The sequence below is a fragment of the Lissotriton helveticus genome, chromosome 1_2, assembly GCF_964261635.1.
Source record: "Lissotriton helveticus chromosome 1_2, aLisHel1.1, whole genome shotgun sequence".
Classification (NCBI taxonomy): domain Eukaryota; kingdom Metazoa; phylum Chordata; class Amphibia; order Caudata; family Salamandridae; genus Lissotriton; species Lissotriton helveticus.
Genome location: NC_136058.1, coordinates 226,668,985 through 226,695,835, shown reverse-complemented (window position 1 = coordinate 226,695,835; position 26,851 = coordinate 226,668,985). Strand labels below are relative to the sequence as shown.

The 26,851-nt window shown below is 44.8% G+C and overlaps 1 protein-coding gene across 1 annotated transcript in view; it reads left to right on the top strand.

Moving 5' to 3' along the window:
• The first annotated feature begins 24,618 nt into the window (after positions 1 to 24,618).
• Positions 24,619 to 26,851, top strand: part of LOC144807831 (forkhead box protein E4-like) — a 2,534-nt gene continuing 301 nt past the window's right edge. Inside the window, exon 1 of the mRNA XM_078673473.1 lies at positions 24,619 to 26,851. This exon is cut by the window's right edge and continues 301 nt beyond it. Within this exon, the coding sequence (XP_078529599.1) occupies positions 24,619 to 25,869 (1,251 nt within the window). The 3' untranslated portion in view covers positions 25,870 to 26,851.

Here is a 26,851-nt window from a genome sequence, read left to right as displayed (position 1 = left end):
TAGCACGCGGAGTCCCTCTTCTGTTGTTGTTAATGAAGTTCAGAGCGCAGGGGGCGCCGGTTGGCCTCGGAGCTCCCTTCCATGAAGGGGTGAACCTGTTAACGCTTTCCGTTTACCCAGAGACCTCCCGCCCCTGTTTTTGGAAAGCGTTTCACGGACGGCGCTCGCCTCCCCTCTCTGGAGCGGCTGCCGAGAGGTATCATTACCAGGGGCACCCCTCGCGCGCGCCACCACGGCCTCCGTCGCGGCCTCCTGCAGCCCCTGCATCTTCTGCCATCTAGAGCGGCAGATGTAGCATTGCTACATTAGGGCAATGCCACCAGTAGGCATTACAATTACCCTTCATTGTGGCAGATTTCTCTGTCTCCTTATCGTGCCACCAGCAATGTAGACACAAGACAACAATCCACACGTCGCAGTTAATTTTCAAATCACTGTGTTGAAATGATATTTAGATGTGTTGGCAATTGTTGAAGCTCAATGTAATCCTGGGAAATACACTTTCATTTAGTTTTAAGAGCGCAGTTACAACTGACAGTGTTGTCGTTGAGTCGCCATCAAACAGTTCAGTACTTCCCATATGGTTTTGAGCCTTGTTTGATGTACTTTACTCTAGGGTTTACGCTGGCGGTGGCGACATAGACTGGCGCAAACAGTTGAACCCAATTTCCCATGCTCCAGCGATGTTGTATAGCTGCCTGCATAGCATTTTACACTACTACTTTGTGGTTTGATTGATTGAAGGCCATTTTATTATTGTGATTGATTTTTCTCTTGATGTACCTATCAGAAACGTGCGGGATCTCGTGCACGTGGTTCTCGGCAGCCCTCTCTGCCTGTGTGATGTACAGCCCAGGAAGCCTGCACCCGAAAACCTGAGGTTAAGCAGATTTTATATGCTGCCCCTTCAGAGCCGAGCCGCCCGGCTGGATTAATGAACACATTCAGGCTCGCATAGCCCCTTCTCAGTGGGATTTCTTTTCGGGGCTGCCGCAGCCTTCAATAAATAAGACGTTTAGGAAACGCTCATTTGTACTTTAACAAAGGCATGTTGGCGCTTCGCTCCGGGTTAGGAGTTCTGCGGCTCACGCACCCGTGACTGCTATACATGTGAATACCATAGATCTTAGGAGAACTTTATTACATTAAAAGTATAAACTCTTTGAGAAGTGGGCTGTAATAGAGCAGGTCGTGGGCTAGGACCCTTGGATGCAGTCTGCATGTTCGATGGACTGCAGAAGTGATTTACACCCTGCTCACTAATGCACGCAGCAGTGTGAGTTACAACCCAACTGCTGCCAATAAAGTGTGCTCCAGCTGTGTATTTCTTTAAAAGTAAATTACTGAACTGCGCTCTGGCGTTCACAGTGTGTGCTTCCCTTCCCTCGAAACCACTTCCCCTGCTCATAACTGCAGCAAGGCGCCCGATCCACCTGACGCTGTGGATTACGGAGCAGAAACCTGCCCTCCATACACTGTGCTGAAGGCACCGTTTTCTGAAGCGCGGGTTTTTTTTTTTTTATAAACCAACAAGTGATCCACTATGCAGATTTCACTGAGCCACGTCCCTGCTGTGATTGGCATTGCCGTGTAAGTTAGAAGAGCTAAAAGAGCAATATTTCTGATGTTTTTGGGCTAATCCGCTGTAATTCAGCAACAGACATCCACAAGCAACAGACATCCACAAGCAACAGACATCCACAAGCAACAGACATCCACAAGCAACAGACATCCACAAGCAACAGACATCCACAAGCAACAGACATCCACAAGCAACAGGCATCCACAAGCATCAGGCATCCACAAGCATCAGGCATCAGACATGCAGAAGCATCAGACATGCAGAAGCATCAGACGTCAACAAACATCCAGAAGCATCAGACGTCCACAAGCATCCACAAGCAACAGACATCCACAAGCATCAGGCATCCACAAGCATCAGGCATCAGAAATGGAGAAGCATCAGATGTCAACAAACATCCAGAAGCATCAGACGTCCACAAGCATCCGCAAGCAACAGACATCCACAAGAATCAGGCATCAGACATCCAGAAGCATCAGACGTCCACAAGCATCAGACATACACAAGCATCAGACATACACAAGCATCAGGCATCCACAAGCATCCAGAAGCATCAGACGTCCACAAGCATCCAGAAGCATCAGACGTCCACAAGCATCAGACATACACAAGCATCAGGCATCCACAAGCATCCAGAAGCATCAGATGTCCACAAGCATCAGACATACACAAGCATCAGGCATCCACAAGCATCCAGAAGCATCAGACGTCCACAAGCATCCAGAAGCATCAGACGTCCACAAGCATCAGGCATCCACAAGCATCAGGTTAAAATATGTCCTCTCTATGTTTCAAGCTTTATTACAAATGTCACAAAAAAAGGTTAATATTTCACTTCTGTTCTTGGATTTTCGTCACAATAAAATTCACTGAACATAATGTTTACAAAAGTTATTTACAAAAGTTTAAGCTATTGCCATTATAAATTACAATAACTTTTAAGTATTCATTATTTAAAAAAATTAAAAGCCATTGTTATTTGTAATATCAATACATCTAAGTCACGTAAATGCAACACATATTGCATTACAAATGCTATCGGTGTCACATTTGCAAAAGTTAAAACTATTGGCATTGTAAATGACAAAGCTATTCATTTTGCTATTTTCAAAACCAACACATAAATAAAAAAATGGGTCATTTACAATACCAATAGCTCGAACTTTCCTTAATGCGAGACCTATTGCATTGCAAATGCTTGTTTTCACATGGATTTTGACTCTGAGAAGAAGAAAAGCATTTAGGTAGAATAGGGTTTGCCACGGATGGAGAAAGAAATGCAGGTGCCCAGCATGAGGCACCCTTAAAAAGATTAGTTAGGAAACAGGACTGTGGTCTAACAGCAGAGGACAGATCGCACCCTGCGACGTAAGGATGGATCCGAGCTGGACCTATAGCTCCACCGCCGGTGCTCAACAGCGCCAACGGAAGAAAACGAACTACTAGAGCCCACCAGTAATGGCTCGCTGCTAAAAAGACACTGTGGCGAAGACCCCCCCCTCCCCTTTCTGAACTTTCTACCCCCCCCTGGACTAATTGCTTGTATTGAACTGAATTCCTCCCTCAACCACTTTTGTATTGTTTTCAAAATGTTTCATCGGCCACTCTTTACTGTACATTGATACCGCCGGAAAGAGAGTCAGAACATGGTTCCATAATGTGTCGAGACATTTCCTTGATTGATTCCGACTGAGTTGTATACCGATCTCTAGACTCGTATATATATCACGACAAATGTAAATTCATCTGTACTGCACCTCGTCTATCGCATCGACTGCACATGGTTATATGCAATCCGCCAGTATTGACAAACGCTATTTCATTGACCACACATGGCTATATGTACACCCCGTCAGTTATGATAAACACGGAAATGAACTAACTCATGTTAAAAAGCGGCGACTGTGGAAAATGACAATGTATATGTACATAAGCGGCGTTCATTTGTGTTCACCATACCCCTCGCTGTAAGCAGAACGAATACCGCAAAGCATTGCCCGCATCATCTCGCCAGGATAGGCCCATGCACGCACGTACACGGCAGCCATTTTAGGCACCAAGGCCTCTCTGCCCACTCCCGATAGCCAGCGTCTCTCTCTCCCCCTCACTCCCCAGCCTCGCAAGCATCCCCGACAGCCCCCGGTCTCTCATGCATAGGCCATAAAACCCTCTCCCTCTGAGCGACCCCGCTCTAAAAGTGACACCCCTGCCTGACCGACACCCCCTGCATTCCTCCCAGGAACACCCTTCCCCTCTTCTGATGGCCCCCCCCCGGCTACACCTGGCCTCTCGACCCGGTCCCAAGTCATAAAACAAAGCCTCATGGATGTACTCCCCCTGGCCCCGCATAGCAAAACGTGATACACCAACCGAAGTGCCCGATCTTATCGCCTGCCCAACCTTAGATCTGACCACCCCCTCTTGCCCCCGTGTCCTGTTGGAATGTCCGGCTGCTAGATTACAATCACATGTTACATTTGGGAGGGGAAACGACATCCGAGCGACTGGTGTGGGAATAGGCCTGAAGCTGGGATTCCAAACATGCCTTTTCGTACTTCAAAGTTTCTTTATTGCAATAAGGAATGTTTGTACATCATAAACCTGTGTATAAAAGACTGAGCCTCAGAGAAACTTGTTAGAGCACCTCTTGAAGACATTGTGCGTGTGTCCGAAATGACAGGCTCTCCTCATGAGAAATAAAAATCTGTTCCTGCCTTCCCGCTTCCAGCGCCCGTCTCTTTATTTGGTAACTGTTCAAGATGGGAACTAAGAGGCGTCTTGTGCCAGCAGCCTGGGCATCGGTTGTAAATTGGGCTGATTTTCCTCACATTTTAATAGGGGCTTACCAGTAAATCAAATATGTTAATCATACAAACCCTGGGCACACTTCAATAGGGGCTTAACAGTAAATCAAATATGTCAATCATGGATAACCAATCATGATAACAACTTACACAGGAAGCACTTGCACTTTGACACTGATCAGCAGTGGCAAAGTGCCCAAAGCATCTAAGGCAGCAAAAACGAAATCCAGCACCCCATCAAAAATACAGGAGGTAGAGGCAACAAGTCAGGAAAAACCACGACAAGGATGTGAAGTCTAAAACTTAGGGGCTGATTACGATGCGGTTGGAAAAGGCTCGAACTGTCGTTCAGAGCCTTTCTGACCGCATAGTAATATGTTGGTCGGATTACTTTCCGACTGCCTTATTACAATGGGTCAACAATTATAATACTTGTCAGTCCTGAAGATGGTCTCGTCTATGAAAAAGTAGAGACCGAAACATCGCCCTACGCTTTTTCTTCTGATATTTGTTTAATCTCCACTAAGAAGAAATGTGTTGACAATTGTTACAGTGAAGGCTTTAAATTTTATACTGTTACCTTCTTATCACATTGTTTGTATTTTTAAGTACCCTTATTTGATTCTTCAAGATAAAAAGTGAATATTTTTCTATATACACCCGTTTTTTGTATGACTTTGCACTTATGACTCACATTCTGTATGATAATTATTGTTTTTGCTTGTGATTTTGATTCACTGTATGAAGATACTGTGCAGTGAAATTAGCTGCTGAAAGAAATTAATTAGCAAGGAAACCAATTGCCTGGCGGTGAAATGTAATTATAAAAATAATCTAATTAAATATTCGAATAAATCCCTTGAAGGCACACTTACCTTATCATTTCATTTTGCCCGAGCCCTCAAGGGTAGTTTGGGTTGCCCATTTTACTTTTCATCATTACAATGGAGGCGTTGGAAAGGAATCCGAACGGTCACTCCGATTGGCTTCCAACTGGCTTGGAGAACCCATCTGCCAGTCGAAATGTCGCCAGTAATTTCAAGGGCGGCACTTTCTGGCAGCGGGATTACGATGTTGGGTTTTGCCAGCCTTTTCGTGCACCCGGGGTGCAGGGATGAACTGCACCTTCTATTTTACAATGGGAGCATGCATTCCGGCCAGAATACATGCTCCCATTGTAAAAGTATATGAATGTGACAGACAGTGCTTGTCGCATCCTAATTAGTCGGTCGGGACCGCCGACCGGGTGTCAGTCGGTCCCATGTCTGAGACTGTGTCAGGCATAGGAAACTCCGCCTGACATCATAATAGGGTCCATAGTGTCACAAATAACAATGGATTGGGATGCGGCCCAGAGTGATTACCAGTGGCTGAAATGAATTCAAGCATTCCATCAATTAATTTATTGTATACTTGAGTGCTGTGGAATTTAAGCTGCATCTCACTGATGAGGTTCAAACATGCTGCAACTGACCTTTCAGTAGGGTCTAGGTCACCAAGACTAACTAACATATAGTTGCTCCATGTCTAGAGTGGCATAGTAGGCAAAAAAGGACTGGATTAAAGCCATGTGTGACTGCCAGTGGCCATGACGTTTGCATGCATCCTATCCCTCACCTTTTGTTGTTTTAAAGTGATGCATCAAGTGTGACAGTTACACCTGATGTGAGTCATGTGTTTGCTGTGCCACATGATTCAAGCTGATTCTCACTGATGAGCCCCAAAATAGAATGAAAGTGGTCTGGTGTTGCTGGTTCAGAGGCTATATTGCCTAGTAGCTCTGGTTGGACTGTTTCTATTGGAGCTGGCCCAAAACAGTGTTTTGCAGAAAGTCGCACCTTGTTTGGAGTGGTGCAGTTGGCAAAAAAACAGATAGAGTAGAATGTGGCCCCAAAACAATTATGAACTTGAATTTTGTTTGCCTCTGGTTATGATGAATGACTAAGATGTTTACAAGCATTCAACCCATCACCTTTGTTTGCTCTAATTTAGGCAGAGAGAGGATGTAGGAGAGTAGGGTCTGCATCCTATGGTCACCCCCACTTTTTGATGTGATTCTCTGGTTTTTCGACTTTAGTGTGGCTGTGGGCCCGCCAATCAGACCCACAGCCCAGCTGTTCTCTCTCTAAATTGATACCATGTACTTTAGGTACATACCAGATAGGTTACTGGGTCACCCTTGAGAGCCCCTGTATAGTGTACCATTGGTACCCAGGGCAAAGGTGCACCTTAGGCCTACCAGGGGCTGCAGCATGTATTGTCCCATCCCTGGCTTGCCTTCCGAACTGACACCACAGGTCTGTTCACACAGCCTGGGTAAGGTGGTGTAATCACCCCTTACTTAGATATAGTATACATACATATATATATATATATATATATATATATATATATATATATATATATATATATATATATGTATATATACATATATATATATATACATATAGACACATATACACCTATAAGTCAATCCTATGGCAGGCCTTAACAATCCTGGAGGCAGAGTGCTTGGTTTTATGCGAGAGGGTGCCCTAGCATGAGCTGAGCCCCTCTGCACCTTTCGGAACTGAGGTTCCGTGATTTTCGACTTTGCTTCGTAGTCAGCCGCCATTTTGTAACAGCCGCCATTTTGTGTTGCCCTCACTCAGGCGACACGGCGAACATGATGTTTTTTCCTTTTCAGCTGCTCGCTTCTCCTGTTAAAGAGTAACCCTTTGTCCTTGTTTAAGAAACCGATGTCAGGAACTGGCCGAGTTAGTTAATCCATGTCTAGACTGATTGATCCTTGTCTTAGTTGGTTGGGGTCTCACCATTCTTCCTTTATCTTATCCTATTTAACTGGCCTTCACTATTCTTTTTGTGTATTCTCTTGTTACACAACTGTACTTTGAGGCTCGCAAATACGTCCTGCCACCTGCAAATTGAATTACATGCACTAGCATTGATTAACTTGAGGGGAGGGGAGAACACGGGGTCTGAAAGCAGGGCGTATACAAGATACTCGACAGCTTGTTTTCAAACTTTTCCCATTTGTCTGTTCTGTATGTTTTGGGAGTGAGTATTGTAAATGTGTATTGTATAAAAGATTGTGCGCCACTGACTGAAGTGGCAGTCTCCTAAGAATATACTTCTGTACTTCTTGGATAACTGTGCTTAGCTGCAGCTAATAAACCTGATTTTCTACGCCTAACAGAGTGTCTTGTGTCTCTGTCTGATAAGGCAGGTGAACCCGGAGATATCAGGCGTGCCCTGCGCCGCAAGGCCCATAAGGCCCGGTTCTCCAATTGGCGTCCCAACGTGGGGCGACTTCAGTGGTAGTGGTTCAGCCCGAAGATCGTGAGGAGCCTTGCAGGAAAATTCTGGAGGATTAGCGAACCACGTCAAGCGACCCCTGTATGTGGAAAGTGGACCGAAGGTCTTTTTCAGCGCGGCTACTCCTTTCCGACGGCTGCGGACGACTGCTGCCCTGACTGTCGCCCTGCCTTGGCCCTCTGGTGAAGATTGGTATCGCGAGACGTTAGACGAACACCTGTTGGTGTGAGAAAATACTTAGTTAAGTATACGTGGGTAGCTCCCACTCTTTTTGTTTTGGTTTTTATTCGACAAATGCATTAGTCGAAGCCGAGGGGTAAGTACGTTTGTGCTGTAATAATTGTCTTAAACCCCTTGAAGTTTGAGAATAGTCCAGTTCGTTACGAAATGCCTGGACTTAGTAAGTTTAGGAAATGTTGTTGTTTTAGTTGTAACAGGGATTCCCAGCTCGAGCACTCTTGTCCAATTCCTCTGGTTGGAACTCCCACTTACGATTCTATTCCAAACATGGGCTTGGTCCTATTATTTTTAATGACACATGGATTCGATATACAAAGAAAGATGGTGTTCTGCAGTGGCCACAAAATGGTAGCTTTGAGCCTGACATATTAGACAATTTAGAATCGATTTTGTTTAAAAGAAAAGCCCGGCCGGCAATGTTTGACTCTTTCTGCCTCTGGCGTAAGGAAGCCAAACAGAAAGAAATTAAACAAGCGAAAAAGGATAAGAAAGCACAGGATATGACGATCCTACAGGCTGCTCAACAGTTTAAAAATAATGAAATTGATCAAATGATTGACGTTTCGGAACGGCAGCACCGCATGGCAATAGATAGATGTTATCCAGTGTTGACTCCTCCCACAAAAAGTAAAGATCTTGATGAAGATCCTTTCATGTCTCAGCTGTTGCGATCACCTCCACCTTATGTATTAGGTGCTAATGCACCTCCATTACAACCTATTGTTCAGCAACCTATTGTTCAACCAGTTATTCCAGTTGCCCCGCAATTGCCTCTTCCAGTAATTCAGCCTCCGCTTCCTTTGCCACCGACTTTTGTACCTCATTCTCCTTCACCGCCAGTTTCTTTTACTATTGATAGTTCTTCTCCTGCTGTGCTTAACACGATGTCTCCAGTTTTACTGTCTGATTCTCCTACAGCTCGTCAACGATTAGTTGATACCGTTTCCGGTCTTTTGTCGCCTTTCTTTGGGTCTCTTAATTTGACACCTGCTTCGTCCCGAAGACAATCCCGTAGTCAAATTCCAGATACTGATGAACGAATCAGGTTAATTGGATCATGAGTGGTCCACTGTATAATGTTCATGATATCTTGGATACTTTCCTTCAGTGGAATGTGCCTACGCAGAGATATGTTTTTAATGTTATGTGTAATACCCTGATTAAAGGATGGGGTGATATGGGTTTGGATTTACCTCCTCAGGGTTTATCTGATATACAGGCTACCTTCGATAAGGGTCTTATTGTGGGTTCCGATGTCGAAGATGCTGTTCGAAAACTTATCACTTTTAGGTCTTCCTTTTTCTCTCAAGCTTCTCTTGAACCGGATCCTTCGGTAAGGCATAAAGTGAAACATTATCCTATGCGAGAAGTTCCTCCTATATGGAGAGAAGCGGTTGCGCAAGTAGGTAATGTTCCAGGTGTCCCTGCTCATTTCCAGCGTATATGGGTACATGACCCTTGGAAAAGATCTGAGGTTCTAGTGCTTAAACAGTCTCTACCGGACCCTCGTAAGAATCCTGCTGGGTATTATAAAGAGTTGTCCCAGACCGTTGATGCGTGCGTTATGAATTTGGCAGATATTGATTTACTGATGGGGAATGTAGTTCCTCCAGCAATATGGGCTCGGATTCGTAAGGAAGATCATGATCAAGCTTTGGGTGGTACTTGGGTTGCTTTAGCTGCCGCAGATGCGCTACAAGTAGGTGGTGCTAAACCCGATGCTTTGATCACTGAATTGCCTGGTAGAATAATAGCTTTAATGAAAACGATGATGCTTGCCCTCCGAGTTAATTGGGACAAGTTAGCTGCGTGTAAACAGAAGAAAGATGAGAGTGTCTCTGATTTCTTTACTCGTTTCGAGGAAACATTCATCGACCATAGTGGTCAAGATCTGAGTACGGAGGGTGGACAGCGATTATTTGTGGATACATTTGTGTTTAATTTACTTCCCGAGCTATCGCATAAATTGAAAGATTCTGAGAGTTCGTGGGCCGTTTCTTCATCTGCCCAGATATTAGCTACTGCTCAATATTACGAGAACAGGGATAAGGAAGAAAAGGAAAAAGCAGAGAAAAAGACTAAAGAATTGAAAACAAAGGTTCTTTTGCAACAAGCTTATCCCCCTCGTTCTGCTCAGAATCAATTGCAACAGCCTCCACAGTTTCAGAGATTGTTACAGAAACCTACATCGTTTATTCCACGAGCGTTGTTAGGTCCTAATCAATGTGCCTATTGTAAAGAGGAAGGTCATTTCAAGAATAATTGTCCGGTTTTATTACAACGTAATGGTGGACTATCAGGGCCACGAGGCCGTGATGGTTTTCAGTCAGCACCCAGGGGTAGAGGACGAGGTGTGCCGTCTCAAGGACAGCCTTCCTTACCCCCACAGAATACTATGAATTATTTTGATCAGCAGAATTCTCAGTCCGCACAGTATTACAATGACGATTATTGCATCGAGAACGACAATTCTGACTTTTCCACTAGCTAGGAGAGCCGTAGACAAAGCAAGGGAGTGGTATCAGTTCCAGTGGATCAGGATGGGCCTTATGTTAACGTTGTTGCATTGGGTGTTTTCAGAGCCGTTTCTTTTGGATACTGGTGCAATGAGAAGTTCTATTATTCACTCCAAACTCCCTGGGGCACCTTTGTCTGGCTTAACGAATGTCTCTGTAGGATTCTCTGGCGCCCCAGTTAGCAACCCAGTTTCATGTCCCTTACCCATTTCTATTGGTCCTTATGACTTTTAAGCCCCGCTCATTTTAACGACTGGTTGCGGTGAGAATTTGTTGGGCTTGGATTTATTGAAACGTCTTCATGCAACGTTGTATTGTTCCCCCTCTGGTGTACGTCTTACGTTGGGAGATAAATTGATTTCTCCTATGTATCTGTCTAAAGATCAACTACCACTTGAATTGTGTTCACTTCCTGCTACGCTTTGGGCCACGGGTCCGAATGATGTCGGTTTGCTCGGAATACCACCTTACGTGATTACCGTCAAGCCAAATGTTCAGTTGCCACGTATTCCTCAATACAAGATTTCTAGCGATGGTGAAAGAGCTCTGTTGGCTATTGTGCATGATTTAGTTCAGAAGAGTGTCATTAAAGAAACAAGAGGAAATGTTTGCAACAGTCCTATTTATATATATATATATTAAACGTACCGATCCTTCTAAGCCACCTGTGTATCGTTTTGTGATTGATCTTTGAGAGGTCAACAAAATTGTTGTCCCTCAGTTTCCTGTTGTCCCAGACATTACTGCTTTGCTCACAATGGTACCTGCTTCGGCTGCTTGGTTCTCAGTTATCGATCTTAAGAATGCTTTCTTTAGTATTCCTATTGCTGAGGAAAGTAGAGATTTCTTTGGTTTCTCTCTCGGAGGCCGAAGCTTTAGATTTAAACGTGCACCTCAAGGCTACTGTGAGAGTCCCTCCATTTATAGCCAAGCTTTGAAATCACAATTGGATTTCTTCTCTTTGCCTTCCGGTGCTACTTTAATCCAGTACGTGGATGATTTATTGGTGGCTGCTGATTCGGAAGATGTCTGTAAAGATGCGACTATTTTGCTTTTGCGCCACTTTTCTGATTTACATCATAAGGTGTCACCCTCTAAGTTACAATATTGCCGACAAGAGGTTACCTATTTAGGTCATCTCTTGTCGAAGGAGGGAAGGCGATTGACTCCAGAACGTATTCATGCAATTTCACGAATGTCTGTGCCATCCACGCAAAAGGGAGTGCGTGCCTTTTTGGGTATTACCTCCTATTGCAGACAGTGGATCCCAATTTTTTCTCTACTAGCTAAACCTTTGTTGGCACTTACTCTGAAAGACACACCCCAACCTCTTCCTTGGACTGACGAATGTCAGAAGAGTTTTTCTGATCTACGTACCGCTTTGTGTTCAGCTCCTGTGTTGGGTACTCCAGATTAAAGTAAGCCTTTTACACTCTACGTGCATGAACGAGAAGGTTGTGCATTGTCTGTTTTAACACAACAATTTGGAGACAAACAGAGGTCATGTGCCTATTTTTCGGCTACTTTGGATCCAGTAGCCAAGGCATTGCCTAGTTATCTCAGAGCAACAGCAGCAGCGGCGATCTCTATTCGTCAATCTGCTGGATTGGTATTAGATCACACTCTTGTAGTTATGGTACCACATGTAGTAGATACTCTTTTGAATAGAACGAAAACGCAACATCTGACGAGTGCTCGTTTGTGTGGGTATGAGTTGACACTTTTAGCAAGCCACATACACATCAAACGATGTAATGTTTTGAATCCAGCAACGTTGTTACCTACTCCAGAAGAGGAGGGTACACAAAATCAGCATGATTGTCTTCTCCGAACAGAGGAGGAAACTAAAGGCAGAATAGATCTAAAAGATACACCACTTGTGGACCCGGATGGGATCCTATGGGTAGATGGTTCGTGTTTTAAGCTTCCTAATGGTGATACGACTGCAGCCTATGCTGTTACGACTTTGCATACAGTAGTGGAACTGCACGTATTACACACAATTCAGCACAAGCAGCGGAATTGATTGCACTGACAAGAGCATGTGTGTTAGCGAAGGGAAAGAGAGTGACTGTTTACACCGATAGCCAATACGCCTTTGGCGTGGCAAATAGTTTTGGTCGCTCGTGGAAGGAAAGAGGATTCTTTACTTCCATGGGGCTAAAATACAGCATGGTCAGTTGGTTACTGACCTTCTTGAATCACTTACTTTGCCTACCCAAATAGCAATTGTAAAGTGCAATGAGCATAAGAGGATCACTGATGATGTAGGTCGAGGGAATGCATTCGCAGACGAAGTAGCGAAGGAAACAGCGAGAAACGTTAAGAGCCATATGTATGTTGCAGGCCCTGCAAATTGGGTTAGAGAGGGAGGTATGTGTGAAGACACAGTGGAAAGTGTGAAAATGATTCGAGCAGAAGCGACTGAGAAGGAATTGAGTAAGTGGAGAGAAAGTACGGGAATGTTGGATGAGACAGGATGTTGGACGGAATTGTCGGAACACCAAAGATGGTTGTTACCAGAAGCCAATGTACTACCTGTAGTTACTATGGCGCATAGTCCAGCTCATATCAGTGTGAAAGGAATATGTAATCTTCTGGCTCCAGTATGGCAGAATGAAGGTATTCCTAAATGTGCGGAAAATGTAGTGAAGCATTGTATTGTTTGTTTAATGCATAATCCAGGAAAGGGAACCCCAACTCCGGCAGGTCATTTTTCTCCCCTACGTATCCTTTTGAGGTTTTACAAATAGATTACATTCATATGGAACGTTTCAACAACCTCAAGTATGTCCTTGTGGTGGTCTGTGCCTTTTCCAGATGGATAGAGGCTTACCCCCTAAAGGATAAAACTGCCTTGTCCACTGCCAAAGTCCTTTTGAAAGAATTCTTCCCAAGGTTTGGTTTGCCGCGCATTGTCTGGAGTGACAATGGAAGTGAATTTGTGGGTCAAATTATGCAGAAGGTGTGTGCGGGTCTTGGCATTAGACAGAAATTCCATGCCGCAAACCATCCTCAGTCAGCGGGTTTGGTAGAATGCTATAATGGCACTCTCAAGCTCAAATTAGCTAAGATTCAGGCCAGCACGGGCCTCGCATGGCCTGACGCTTTACCTTTGGCACTTCTCTCTACGAGAACAACTGTGCACTCTCGTTTAGGGCTTAGTCCTTATGAGGTCATTTTCGGACGCCCAGCCAATGTTTGGGGAGTCCCGCGACCTAAAAAGTACTCTGACATTCCATATCCATTGTTGGTTGACTACTTGCATGACCTCACCACTAAATTACGTGTTATTCATCAACAGGTCTAAAACGCTTTGCCAAAGGCCTCCACAGATCCAGGTCACTCCATCCGACCTGGCAACTTTATATGTGTTAAGAATTTCCAGAGGAAGAAGAACCTGGAACCTCGTTGGGGGCTGCCGCGACAAGTCCTTTTAACAACACGTACAGCTGTGAAGGTCGCCGGAAAGAAAAACTGGGTCCACGGCGTGCACTGTAAGAGGGTACCCTTGCCTTTACCTTATGATCAGTGGGTTCAAGTAGGCATTGGCGATAACGAATGTGAGAAAGTACCCCGATTTGTACCTTTTAGTAGTGCACGCCTGGACTGGACAAACTCTGAAAAAGAAGATGATGATGTGCTACAAGAAGCTGTACCACGACATCTAAGACTGGGCACCACTAACCCAGAGACTCTGTTTAAGGACCAAACGGTACCCGGCAAGACCCGGTACAACCTAAGATCTAGGGTGACCAAAGACAATTGAACATTAATTGAATACTTTTTTTCTTTTTTCCTTTGTCCTTTGATTGCCTTTTTTCAACAACAAAAAAAAAAACCAACATTTCCTTTCCACAATTCATCAAGTTGCAGGGTCACGGTAGGAGTCTTAGGCTGTGACCTGAATAGTGACTAGGTCAACAGGACTTGCAGTGTCATAGGATGGCTAATAATCACACCTAAGTGATCTAGGAAGATTATCGTGAGCAACGCCTTTAGAGAAGTGGATACTAAGATGGAAGGGAATGATGTTATGATTGTGAAAAGAAACAAATATAAGAAATTGCTATTTAGTCGATGTGGCGTAGCACTATGTATTCTAGTGTGTTTATGTATTTTATTATCTTTTGTGGGTTGGATTGTCCACACTATGCAGCACGCACCTGTTCCGACTTCTGTTTCTTTGCTCTCTTCCTCTACTGACTCCCCGCATAAGTTCTACACACTCCCAGACCACGAACAAGTTAGGAGACCAGAATATTTTAACAATTCTTTCATTCAGTTGTTACATCAGCATCAACTGGTAGTTAATACTACTGATTGTTGGGTTTGTTGGCTTTTGCCCCATAACGCTGGGAAAGGGAGGCCATATTTGGTTCTCCCGTTTTCGTATGAAGGTTCCGCTTGGACTTATTTGGCTATGTTTTCCAATGCATATCAGAACCAACTCCGATATCCTCCTGGTGATATCTATACTGGTGGATCAGACTACAGTCATAGCCCTTTGATTAAAGGAATAGTGACTATGGCCAAAATTGCCGACATTAGTAAGATTCCCGTGGATGAGAAACGGGCATATGATGGTTGGAATGTGACTCGCTACATTACTAGCCTCACTGACAGGGCCAAAGAAAGAAGATCCCTACCTATTTGGACTGTACCTCATGAAGGCACCCTGTGTTTGCAAATAACTGGTCAGAATAATAAAAATAAACAGGAAAAGAGTGTTTGTTCCCATACTTATGTCCATTCCCCCTTGATTTCTTCTCCGTTAGTACCATCTCAAGGTACATATTTACTTTGTCATGATAGGGCCTACTACACATGGCTTCCTGCCTATTTTTCAGGAACATGCTATATAGCTTTCCTACTCCCCCCTACATACACTGCTCCTTCAGGACACCACAGGAAAAGATATGGTAGAGGGGTTATTGATTCTGGAGACACAGCTGGACAAGAGGGAGGAGACTTCATTAAAGGGTTTCTTCCCTTTTGGGGCCCAATGGTCAATAGCAGAAACATTAGACAGTTGGTTTGTGTTGTTGAGGCTACGATAAATGTGACTTCCGGAGCCTTGAGTAATTTGACGGCTGAACTTCAGGCGGATCGTCTTATGACTTTACAAAACAGAATGGTGTTAGACATTGTTCTTGCTGACAGAGGAGGAGTTTGTAAATTGATTGGGTCTAGTTGCTGCATTTACATTCCGGATAATGCTCCTACAGTATACCAAGCCATTTCTAAGCTACATGTCATTTCCTAGTCTATTCATCAGGACTCAGGAAATTGGTCTGTGATGGGATGGTTTTGGGGACTACTGTCCACATGGGGATGGAAAGTGTTAACTTTCCTCGGGATGATTTTAGCCATCATTTTCTCTTGCATTCTCTGTTTGCAATGTGGTCCCGCTATCTGTGGTCTTTGTGCCACCTTGTGTGTTCCAAAGCCCATGTCACAGCAAACAGAAAACATTAAGATGATGTTGCAGCAACAGCTCAATGACCTCATGACCATTGACATTGACTCAGACTAGCGTGAGTCCTTTGTGTGTTTTGCCCGAGTAATGGCAAAAGGAGGGTCTGAGGTTCCATGATTTTCGACTTTGCTTCGTAGTCAGCCGCCATTTTGTAACAGCCGCCATTTTGTGTTGCCCTCACTCAGGCGACACGGCGAACATGATGTTTTTGCCTTTTCAGCTGCTCTCCTCTCCTGTTAAAGAGTAACCCTTTGTTCTTGTTTAAGAAACCGATGTCAGGAACTGGCCGAGTTAGTTAATCCATGTCTAGACTGATTGATCCTTGTCTTAGTTGGCTGTGTGGGTCTCACCACCATTCTTCCTTTATCTTATCCTATTTAACTGGCCTTCACTATTCTTTTTGTGTATTCTCTTGTTACACAACTGTCCTTTGAGGCACGCAAATACGTCCTGCAACCTGCAAATTGAATTACATGCACTAGCATTGATTAACTTGAGGGGAGGGGAGAACACGGGGTCGGAAAGCAGGGCGTATACAAGATACCCGATAGCTTGTTTTCGAACTTTTCCCATTTGTCAGTTCTGTATGTTTTGGGAGTGAGTATTGTAAATGTGTATTGTATAAAAGATTGTGCGCCACGGACTGAAGTGGCAGTCTCCTAAGAATATACTTCTGTACTTCTTGGATAACTGTGATTAGCTGCAGCTAATAAACCTGATTTTCTACGCCTAACAGAGTGTCTTGTGTCTCTGTCTGATAAGGCAGGTGAACCTGGAGATATCAGGCGTGCCCTGCGCCGCTAGGCCCATAAGGCCCGGTTCTCCAGAACCATATCCTTATAGCTGTTCTATGATATAGCCATACCATATACTCTTAAGTGCATTATAATCCTCGCGGTTAATGCTAACTTTGGTTTGGCTTTATCAAAACATGCCGTGTAAGGTGTCAAACACTTTGGAATACTACCCCCGCCAGTCCTGGTGGCAGGGGTAGCATTCAACCCTTCTAGAGGGAGAAGACATGTAGTTACTGGTTTACCCGGTTAAAGTTAAACAGAACCTCAGCATCACAAAATGGATGCTGCTGCCACAGACACGAGTCTGACCTCCTGCTGCTGGACGAAACTCTGGCAGGGGAGGCCTGGACAATAGGTTTCCTGTCCAGGGAGGTGCCAGCACCTCCCCAGACAGGGTTTTGTGTATTGGGGCAGGGAGGGCTGCATCAGCAGATGCTTCTCCAGACACTGCCTGGGGCACACAAGGTGCTCCATGCATAGCACGGTTTAAACCAGTTGCTGGGGCACTCAGCCCCAGTACTGGCGCGAAACTGGACAAAGGGGAGGGGGTGTAACCACCCCCTGCACAGATCCACCCATAGGAGGAACCTAGCCAGGTAGTCCAGCCCCCAACCTTAGTATAAGTACAGGAGCTGTGTCCCTAGGACTTTAGATTATCCTGGACGAATCTTTGAAAGACATTTCCTGGACCTTCGATGTTCCATTCTGACTGGAAGACAGAAGATATCTCCCTTGTGGTCAAGGAGTGACCCCCCTGTTCAAACAGGCACCAACAGCAACTTTGCCGGTCTGCATTTTTGAGGCTCCCGCCTGATCCCGAAGAATCTGCGACACAGGACCTGGACTTCCAGACATCTCTGACCCCGACCCACATCCACAGCAAAGCTGAGACACGTGGCGGACACTAGAGACGAGGGACTGGAACTCCTGGACATCCTGCATTTTGCAAGTTGCACTCCTTCAACGAGGTATCTTGAAGTTGTGCTTTGGAGTGCTTGAAGCCCCAGCCCCGAAACCATTTGCACCGAAGCCCAGGCCCCCACACTCCGCGAGTGTTCCGTGGGCCCCACTTTTGCATTTGAGCTCAACGCGTCTTCGCAGTTTCTAGTTCGTTGGCTAGTGAGCCCCCTGAAGACTCCATTTTGAAACTAACTCGCTTTCCTGGTTGCTCCAAGCTTGCTCCAGCTTCCCTGCAAAGGAGAAGCGCCACCGACCTTATTGGTCTGCAACAGAGGCAATCTCGACATCCTGCGTGGGTTGCGGTTGCCAAGGCTTGTTGGGTGCAATCCGGATACCGACAACGCAGTCAACTAGATCCATCATGGGACAGCTCGAATCCAGCGCCTGGTCATCGTCGATGCCTCCTGGACCTCGTGGCTGAAGAGACAAGTTTGACTACTTCACCTCAAATCACCAGACATCGCCTGGTTCCTTCCTGGTCACTGGCTAGTGACCCAGACTCTGTCCCTTCTGCTTTCAGGTTCTTCAGATCTTTGATCCACCCTTGGATCCACCCGGACACTTTTCCTCTGGTCGCCTGCAGCACTTCTTTGCAGCTCTCCATAGAAAACGACAATGAAACCCGACACGAAAAGACACCTATGAACCCGGCTTCCCTGGGTGAGGTAACACAAGTACTTCGGTGCTCCAGTGGGTCTTGACTCTCGAAGTGTCCTAGTTTAAAAGGGTTCCATCCTAGTCCATCCGGAAGTGTCCTTAAATTGTATATTTGTAACTTTTACGATCTCCATAGAAAGTAAATGGTTACCCACGCTTGTGTTAAGACACTGGACACGTCTCCCGTGGGCCTCCTACTTCGTAACCTTTGGTCGATTAGAGTAGCCCCAGCGATTCTACAGGCCCCAGGCCTGCTTTCTAATTCTCTTGTGGTTCTTATAACACTTACTTAGTATATGGTCTGTGAGGTCCCTAGGGCATAAGGTATACTGTGCAACTTATCGTATATTAATTGTGTGACTTGTATTGTATTTTTACCTCTGACCTCATAAAGAGTGCAGAGGTGTTGTGTTTGGGTTAAATACATTTACATTTGATATATACCATGTGTGGTGTCCTTTCATTTGGTACTCAAGAGATTATAATTGGTAAAACAACTTGATTAACTCGCCTACTGAAGTCTTAGCCTGATGACTGCTGGCCATTGCTACCCCTAGGATTGCTTTCTATAAGGTTGTCTTTACAATCACCATCAATAAGGGTCGATTAGACTGGTGCAAGGTGCCCACTAGAACTAGTGGAGATCATATGCCAGGCTAAATTCTCACAGAGGACAATGACATTTGTCACTTTTTGAGGGACATCTCATCATCCTTCTCTTTGAAAATATTGTTAATGTGGTACTAAGCAACACTGAATGTTGTTTTCCCATCCATGTTGTGTTTTGTCTGTGCTTTGACAGTGCCCACTGCAGGCTTGTTATTACTTCTACAAGTGTAAAGAAGTTGAGCCATTATCGCTGCTAAAGAAACAACATTTACATGTGAGTGCATGCTTTATATGAAAGATATTTAGCTACTGGACTGCGTTATCTTCGTTTTTGTCCAGCATGTCGCCAAACTTCTCTAATCAGTGTGAAATCCTGAAGCCAAAACAATAATCTCTTGGCGTCTGGATGTCAGTATAAGCAACAGAGCACACTTTGGAACTCTCCTCTGGGCATGCCTGAACCCTTTGCAGAGGATGCTTTTAATTTTGACATATTCGACAATGAAATTCGACAATGATACTTAATACTTGTTTGGCAGGCTTTGCTAGATTCTCTAACACTGTCTTTTAACATGCTCCATGACCCCTTGAAGTGCGCACGGTGTGTACCTCCTGTAACGGAATAGCATGACTAAAACATTTGAGGAGGAATATGAAGGTAGCACTGCTTGTATTGTGTAGTAGACGCTCACAGTGCCAGATGTTGAGGACATAGGGCCAAATGTACAAAGCCATTTAGCCTTTCTTAATAGGGCTGAAACGCTTTTTGGGCCTATTATGAAATGCTCAATGGCCTTTTCAGGTGTACAAGGGCCAGTTCGCAATTTGCGATTTCTGCCCCATAGGAAACAAAAATTGCGATTCCCTATTTGTGATTCCTAAAGCACATGTGCAAAGCATTTCATAAATGCGATCTGGGCATTTAGGAAATGTTATTACCATCGACTTGAAGTCGATGGTTACAATGTACGAAATTAAAAAGTACATTTTTAAATGTGACATGAATGCATGTGCGCACTTACATGTGCACTAAGCATTTTGGGGTGCCTCCAGGAGGGCCTAAGGCACCCTTGGGTTTGGATTTCCTAAATTGCCATTTCCTATTAGGAAATCACAATTTAAGAAATGCAAACCATTTCCTATTTTACCAATAGGTGGGAATGCAATAGCATTTCCTATTAGTCATCTGCTAATAGTGATTCCTCCTTTGTAGGAATCACTATTAGAAAATTACAAAATTAGTACATTTAGAGCCACATGTATCAACATTAGGAATAGTGATTACCTAATTCAGATTTACTGAGAATCGCAATTAGGTAATTGCTATTCCTAATGCATAAAACTCATAGAGTTTCATTTAGCGATTTCTAGGGCGTCGCAAATGGACTTACCTCATGAGTATTGATAAGGTATGTCACAATTTGTGACACTGTATGAATCGCTAAAATCATGGGGATGGTGGACTTCTGGGGTCAGCAGACCACCATGTCCATTATTGCTGTTCAATAGTTTTTAATGCAGCCCGTTTTCCTTAAAGAAAAGAGTAGCGTTTATAAATATATATATATGTTTTCTTTTCATTTTTTAAGAGCAGACAGAGATCCGTGGGAGCACTACCCGTTCTTAAAAAACGTGTTTACCACCATTCCCAAAGGAGAAGGACCCCTTCTGATTTGCGAATGGGGTACCACTTGAAGTTGGTGGTAAAATGCGAATGCTTTGCGACTGCATTCATGGTCACAAAACATTCACACATACCGCTGAGATTTGGTATTTGGAAGGAATTGCCCTAAACATGCCCCTTTCAAATACCGAATCGCAAACCTATTTTTCGATTCAGTAACAGTTTACCAAATCGCAAAATAGGGTTTGATACATTAAAAAAGTATTTTTTGCATTCGCAAACAGGCCAATTCTGTTTGCGAACACAAAATAGCTTCATACATATTGCCAGTAGTGGCTCCTGGTGGGAGTGCTGCCGGGCGGTGATGCAGGAAGGGGGAGGGGCAGGGTGGGGGGTAGTGAACTCTGGAATACGGCCCAACAGAGGTAAGTAAACAAATAAATAAATATAATGAAATTCGTTGCACGCACTGCATCGCATTTGCGACTGCCGGGCGGTGACGCAGGGCGGGGGAGGGGCAGGGTGGAGGGGATGCAGCGCGTGCAACGAATTTCATTTTATTTATTTATTTGTTTACTTACCTCTGTTGGGCCGTATTCCAGAATTAACTACCCACCACGCTGCCCTTCCCCACCCCGCATCACCGCTCTGCAGCACTCCCACCAGGAGCCACTACTGCATGGGGCCCTTCATTTTGCATTTTCTAAATAGCGATTCCTACGGAATCAGTATTTTAGGAAATGCAAAATACCATCTTTGTACATTTGGCACATATTCACTTTCCTAATTTTTTAATTTTTAAATCTTCTCGAAATGAAACTGAAGACCAGAAACAATGAGGATGCGCTGAAGTTTTGAAGAGTGAGTTTGCAGCGGCTGTCCACATATCTGAACAGCCGAGTGTACTCTACACCACGCGATTGCGCTTTTCCGTACAACATATGCTAAAGACAAGTTGCAATGAATAGATTCTCAGCGCCTTGTTTGGACAATATGTACACACCAAATATAGAAACATATACCTTAACTGCCAATACCCATCGAAGCTACCAGTTGCGGCCCGTGGAGGGATTTCCATGGGGCGGAAAGGCGGGCGGGGGTAGTAAACACCGGAACATGGATGATTGCAGGTAAGTAAATTCGTTTTATTCATTTAATTGTTTACTTACCTGCAATCATCCATGCAATGCAGGGCGCGCAACGAAAATCGTTTTATTCATTTAATTGTTTACTTACCTGCAATCATCCATATTCTGGTGTTTACTACCCCTCACCCTGCCCCTCCCCCGCCCCGCCTTTCCACCCCACGGAACTCCCTCCACGGGCCGCAACTGGAAGCTACATGTTGGACAACCCAGCCATGGTCAATATACAGCACTTATCAAAAGTACAGCATAGTTTCTATTCATATTCACAATACACCTGGTTCTATAAAAAATATAGAAAATAGAACTATGAACCTGTTTATTATAATGTGAAGACTAGATAGGGCAGATAGAGAGGGGTGCCAACTAGAAGAAAATAGATAGATAGATAGATAGATAGATAGATAGATAGATAGATAGATAGATAGATAGATAGATAGATAGATAGATAGATAGATAGATAGATGGATACATAGATAGACAGCTATAATTGCTTCGTGGGTTCTGAAGATTATAATATGGAATGTATCATAACGTTCTGCTTTATAAAAGAATTACTGGCTAAGGTGTGCTGCAGCTACACGTTGAGGCGAAGTTCCCAGGCGAGTTTATTATTATTATTGTAATATTAATATTAATATTATTATTAGTAGTAGTAGTAATAATAATAGTATAATAATAATATTCTAAACACTTTCAACTGTGAAAAAAGAAGGGGCACATTGATGAACAAGGGTTTTGATAATAATAATAATAATAATAATATACTACCGTTTTTAAATGCCTTTGACGAAAAGGGGAGTTTTCCCCGACCACACAATGAGGTGGGATGTGTGAACTAATTCAGGAAATATGACTTTCCGGTCGTCACTTTACCGACGAGCCCTCATCTGCTCGAGTATTTGCATTTTATAGACAGATATGAGATTATAGAGAATCTAAACGCGCGAGACCCAAATTAAAATGTGGCATGTATAAAAATACCTTATTGACATAATTCGTTCGAAATCTCACATTTCGTGCATGTAAATATCTAGTTTTACACATTTTTAATTCGAGCGGGATTAATTCGTTCAAAGAGTATTTGTTTAACAAGTAAGAAGTAAGCAGTTCAGGATGACCGGTAGAACGGCATAACGCGAGTTCTTTTACATCGAGAAAAGCGTGCAGTGCATTTGTTGTACACTTTCACCCTGTGCATTGCCTGCCTTTGACATCAGTACACATTGAAAAGATGAGTTACCTCTATTCGACGAGCATTATACCCAACGTGTAACTGTAAACTCGTTTGGTTATATCCCGAACATGTGAATATTTAGACTCACGCCAAGGCGCGTCAGAAACATGAGTGGACATAAAACGACACAGTACTTTTACACTGTAAGTTTCCACATATGCTATTTCTTTGCGCGAGCTGTGGGCTGCGTATTCTAATATATAAATCGAGCACGAGACGGTGTTTTTACCTCAGGTGTGAACATTCCGTGTTTCCCGTGTGTTGTTTCGGCGACTTGGAGCTCGAAAGACCAATGAACACAGAGGAAACAGCTAAAGTTCACCGATTGTCACAAACAAGAAGGACCATCGAGCAGGCTCGAAAACAGTGGGGACTCCACGTGTATGTTTAAAAAGGCTGTGCATGGCGAGTGCAAGACTGAGTGTGCATCGGCAACGTTTGCAACAAGTCACAACACTGAACGAAAATACTGTCAGTCTATTAGGGTGTATATGTAACACTCTTGCAAGGATGATACCTTTATAGAACAAACGCATTATATGATTTCAAACTTTCAAACTTACCTCGGCAAAGTCTATTTCTATGTTTCTAGAATTAAAGAATGTGGTGGGCTTCAAGAATACCAACCCCAACATAAAAAACACAATCTTAAAAAATGTACTATAAATGCAAAAATATTTAAATACCATGAATGAAAATGTTATATACACAGATACATTTATAAACACACAGCCATTTATAGGAATGAGCAAATCCATGTAAATCTATACATGCTTGCATACAATTAAATGCATGCATTCATGCATCTGTTTATACTGGTATACAGATATGGCAAACATATATTTTATAAAACCCTGTTTAGTTATAGCAATATCTTTGGTGCGAGTCTGGCGGGAGGCGCATCCATCCTGTTATTCTCGGCAAATCACTTAATCTCCCCGTGCCTAAAACTAATAATAATAATAATAATAAATAAATAAATGTGTCCGTCTGTAATACAATTGGTGATCATGTAAAGAGCTCTGGAATCTTCGGGTCCAGTTCGCGCTATATAAAACTGCACACAAAAATGCATCTAAGCGTATGTACACATCCATATGAAGATGCATGGTTAATATATATCTATTATATGTCTATGAGGACAGATGCGTCGTTTACATTCGAAATCACAATGCTGAAAGGTGTGTTTAACATTATCGCGCTCATTGTAAATAACTGAAATGCACTGGAAGTGTTAATCCTTTAGTAATTCACAGAGTCGAGTGCTCCATGCCTGCCGCACACACGCCTCCCATAGATCGAATCTACAGCGACACTCTACCTGCAGAGGCTGAAAGGCGGGCGGGCCCCGTGTCCTGGCTGTCATTCTAGCGCAGCTTCATTCTCTGCAAGGAGGGGCCGCCCCAATGTGGATTAACAGTGTATCTCAGAGAGGAAACTAGGGTTAATCTGAGCGGTGCCAGAGGCAGGGCTACTGGGGCTAAGGTGGGTGGGTACTGCAATTAAGAGCTTTGGCACACGGAGGGCAGCAGGGTGGCGCCAGCAGAGCCCCAGTGCTCTGATATATAAGACAGGTGGAATCCGAGCGTGAAGCACCCACCCTGGACAGAGCCTCGCTGGCTGCAGCCCGAGTGCGCCAGGAGGCTGCAGCGCATGAACCCAGCACACCTTCCGCACCTCCCCGGCATGTGCACCATGACAGCAGGTGACCCGCACTCGCCCACCGAGGCGCCCAGCCCCATGGGCTGCTCCCCCAACCTGTCTCTGGACTCTAGGGGGTCGCTGAGGAGCAAGGACGGGGTTCTGATCAAGTCGGAGCCCAGAGGGGGCAGCACCACTCCAGAAGACCGGGAGGAGGGCAGCACAGGGCCAGCGGAGGACCATGCCCCTTCCTTGGGGGGCAGGAGGCGGAAACGGCCGGTGCAGCGAGGGAAGCCCCCCTACAGCTACATCGCCCTGATCGCCATGGCCATCGCCAACTCCCCCGAGCGCAAGCTGACCCTGGGCGGCATCTACAAGTTCATCATGGAGCGCTTCCCCTTCTACCGGGAGAACTCCAAGAAGTGGCAGAACTCCATCCGCCACAACCTCACCCTCAACGACTGCTTCGTCAAGATCCCCCGCGAGCCGGGCCACCCGGGCAAGGGCAACTACTGGACGCTGGACCCGGCGGCCGAGGACATGTTCGACAACGGCAGCTTCCTGCGGCGCCGCAAGCGCTTCAAGCGCACCGACATCACCACCTACCCGGGCTACATGCAGAGCTCCAGCGCCTTCACGCCCACCCCGGCCGCCCGCCCGGCCTACCCCGGCAACCTGTACTCGAGCTACGGCCACCAGGCCCACCAGGCCTCCCCGCACCCGGCCATGATCCACCATTACCAGTCCCCGGCCCCCAGCCAGCACCGGGTCTTCAGCATCGGCGGCTTCATCAGCCAGCAGGCCCTGGCGCAGTCCTCCGCGGGGCCGGAGCTGGGGCCCCAGTCGCTGGGCTACAACGGGGACCTCGTCAACATGGCGGCCAGCTGCAACGTCAACATGGCGGCCTCCTGCTCCGCCAACATGGCGGCCGGCGGCGCGGAGCCCACCTGCTACCAGCCGCAGTCTGTCAGCCCCAGCGGGTCAGGACTCCTAAACCGGACCTCCAACATTGTGTACCCCTACTGCGCCTCTCCGCCCCACATCTCCATAGCTCAGGCTAGCTACTCCCCCAGCAGCCCCCAGGTCTATGGGGCCGCCCCAGGTAGACTCTCCTTACAGCCCCTGCGGGCCAACCCCTGCACGGACAGCGAGCAGCTGCTGGGCCTGTCCAGCTCTCAGATGAACGGACTGGGGCAGTTCTCGGCCAACAACTCCTATCTCAGGCAGCCCAACTACTCCACTGGGCTGGAGAGGTACTTGTAAAGGCGGCAATTATTTTCATGAAGACATTCCTAGATTCAGCTGGAGTTAACTGGTGGCCTGATATTTAAGCAAGACTGCATGATTCCTGAACTCTGTTTACATTTCTATCATATCCGTATCGTTTTGTTATTTTATCCTAACATCTGATTGCCACTCTAAGTTTGCCCAGTGGTGCAAACATATAAGTGCAGGTACTCCTTGTCCCCAAGTACCTGTTTACTGCTGAGAAATATGGGTACTCTCCCATTAAAAGCATTGGAGAAGTGCTGGTACTATCCCTTTCAAACAAAAGAAGTGCAAGTACTGAGTACTTGATAGTACCTACACATTTAAAGCACTGGGTTTGCCCATCAAAATATTCACACCCCATCATGTTCCAGAATAGCCCACTAATTTAGGGGTGTCGGCTGGCTAGTATTCTATCACCAACAGTAATTTTTATGTTGAGTAATGTTGTCATATGGCAAGTACTTTATTGGAGTCCTTTGTATTTTCATATGTCTGGGTAAAAAAACTAGGAAAGTCAACTACAAAAGTATTTTCCACCATGAAATACTAACTTAAAACATCCAATACAAGACAAAACCAATTCTCAAATAATTTTATAGTATTTTGCATTCTTAGCTGATTATTAAAGCAAGATTATGCGGCAAAACTATGATTAAAACAATACAGCCTTTTGCACAAATTCTAATTCAAGCACCAGTTCCTGACCATGTAGAACCACAAAACGTCAACAAGCAAGTATTTGTCTCTGAGAAAGGTGAGATGCCCAAAAGCAAGGCCTTCAAAAAACTATAAATCAGCAAAAGCCCTTATTTTCCTCCTATGAAAATTGTACTTAAAACAGCAAATGCAAAAAAAAACAATCACTTATAAAGTGTTTTAGAACAGCTGGTAGGTACCTAACAGTCTATTAAACTGAACAGGGATATAACTGCCTTGTTATTAAATATTTCGGAGAATTTTACACACATTCTTA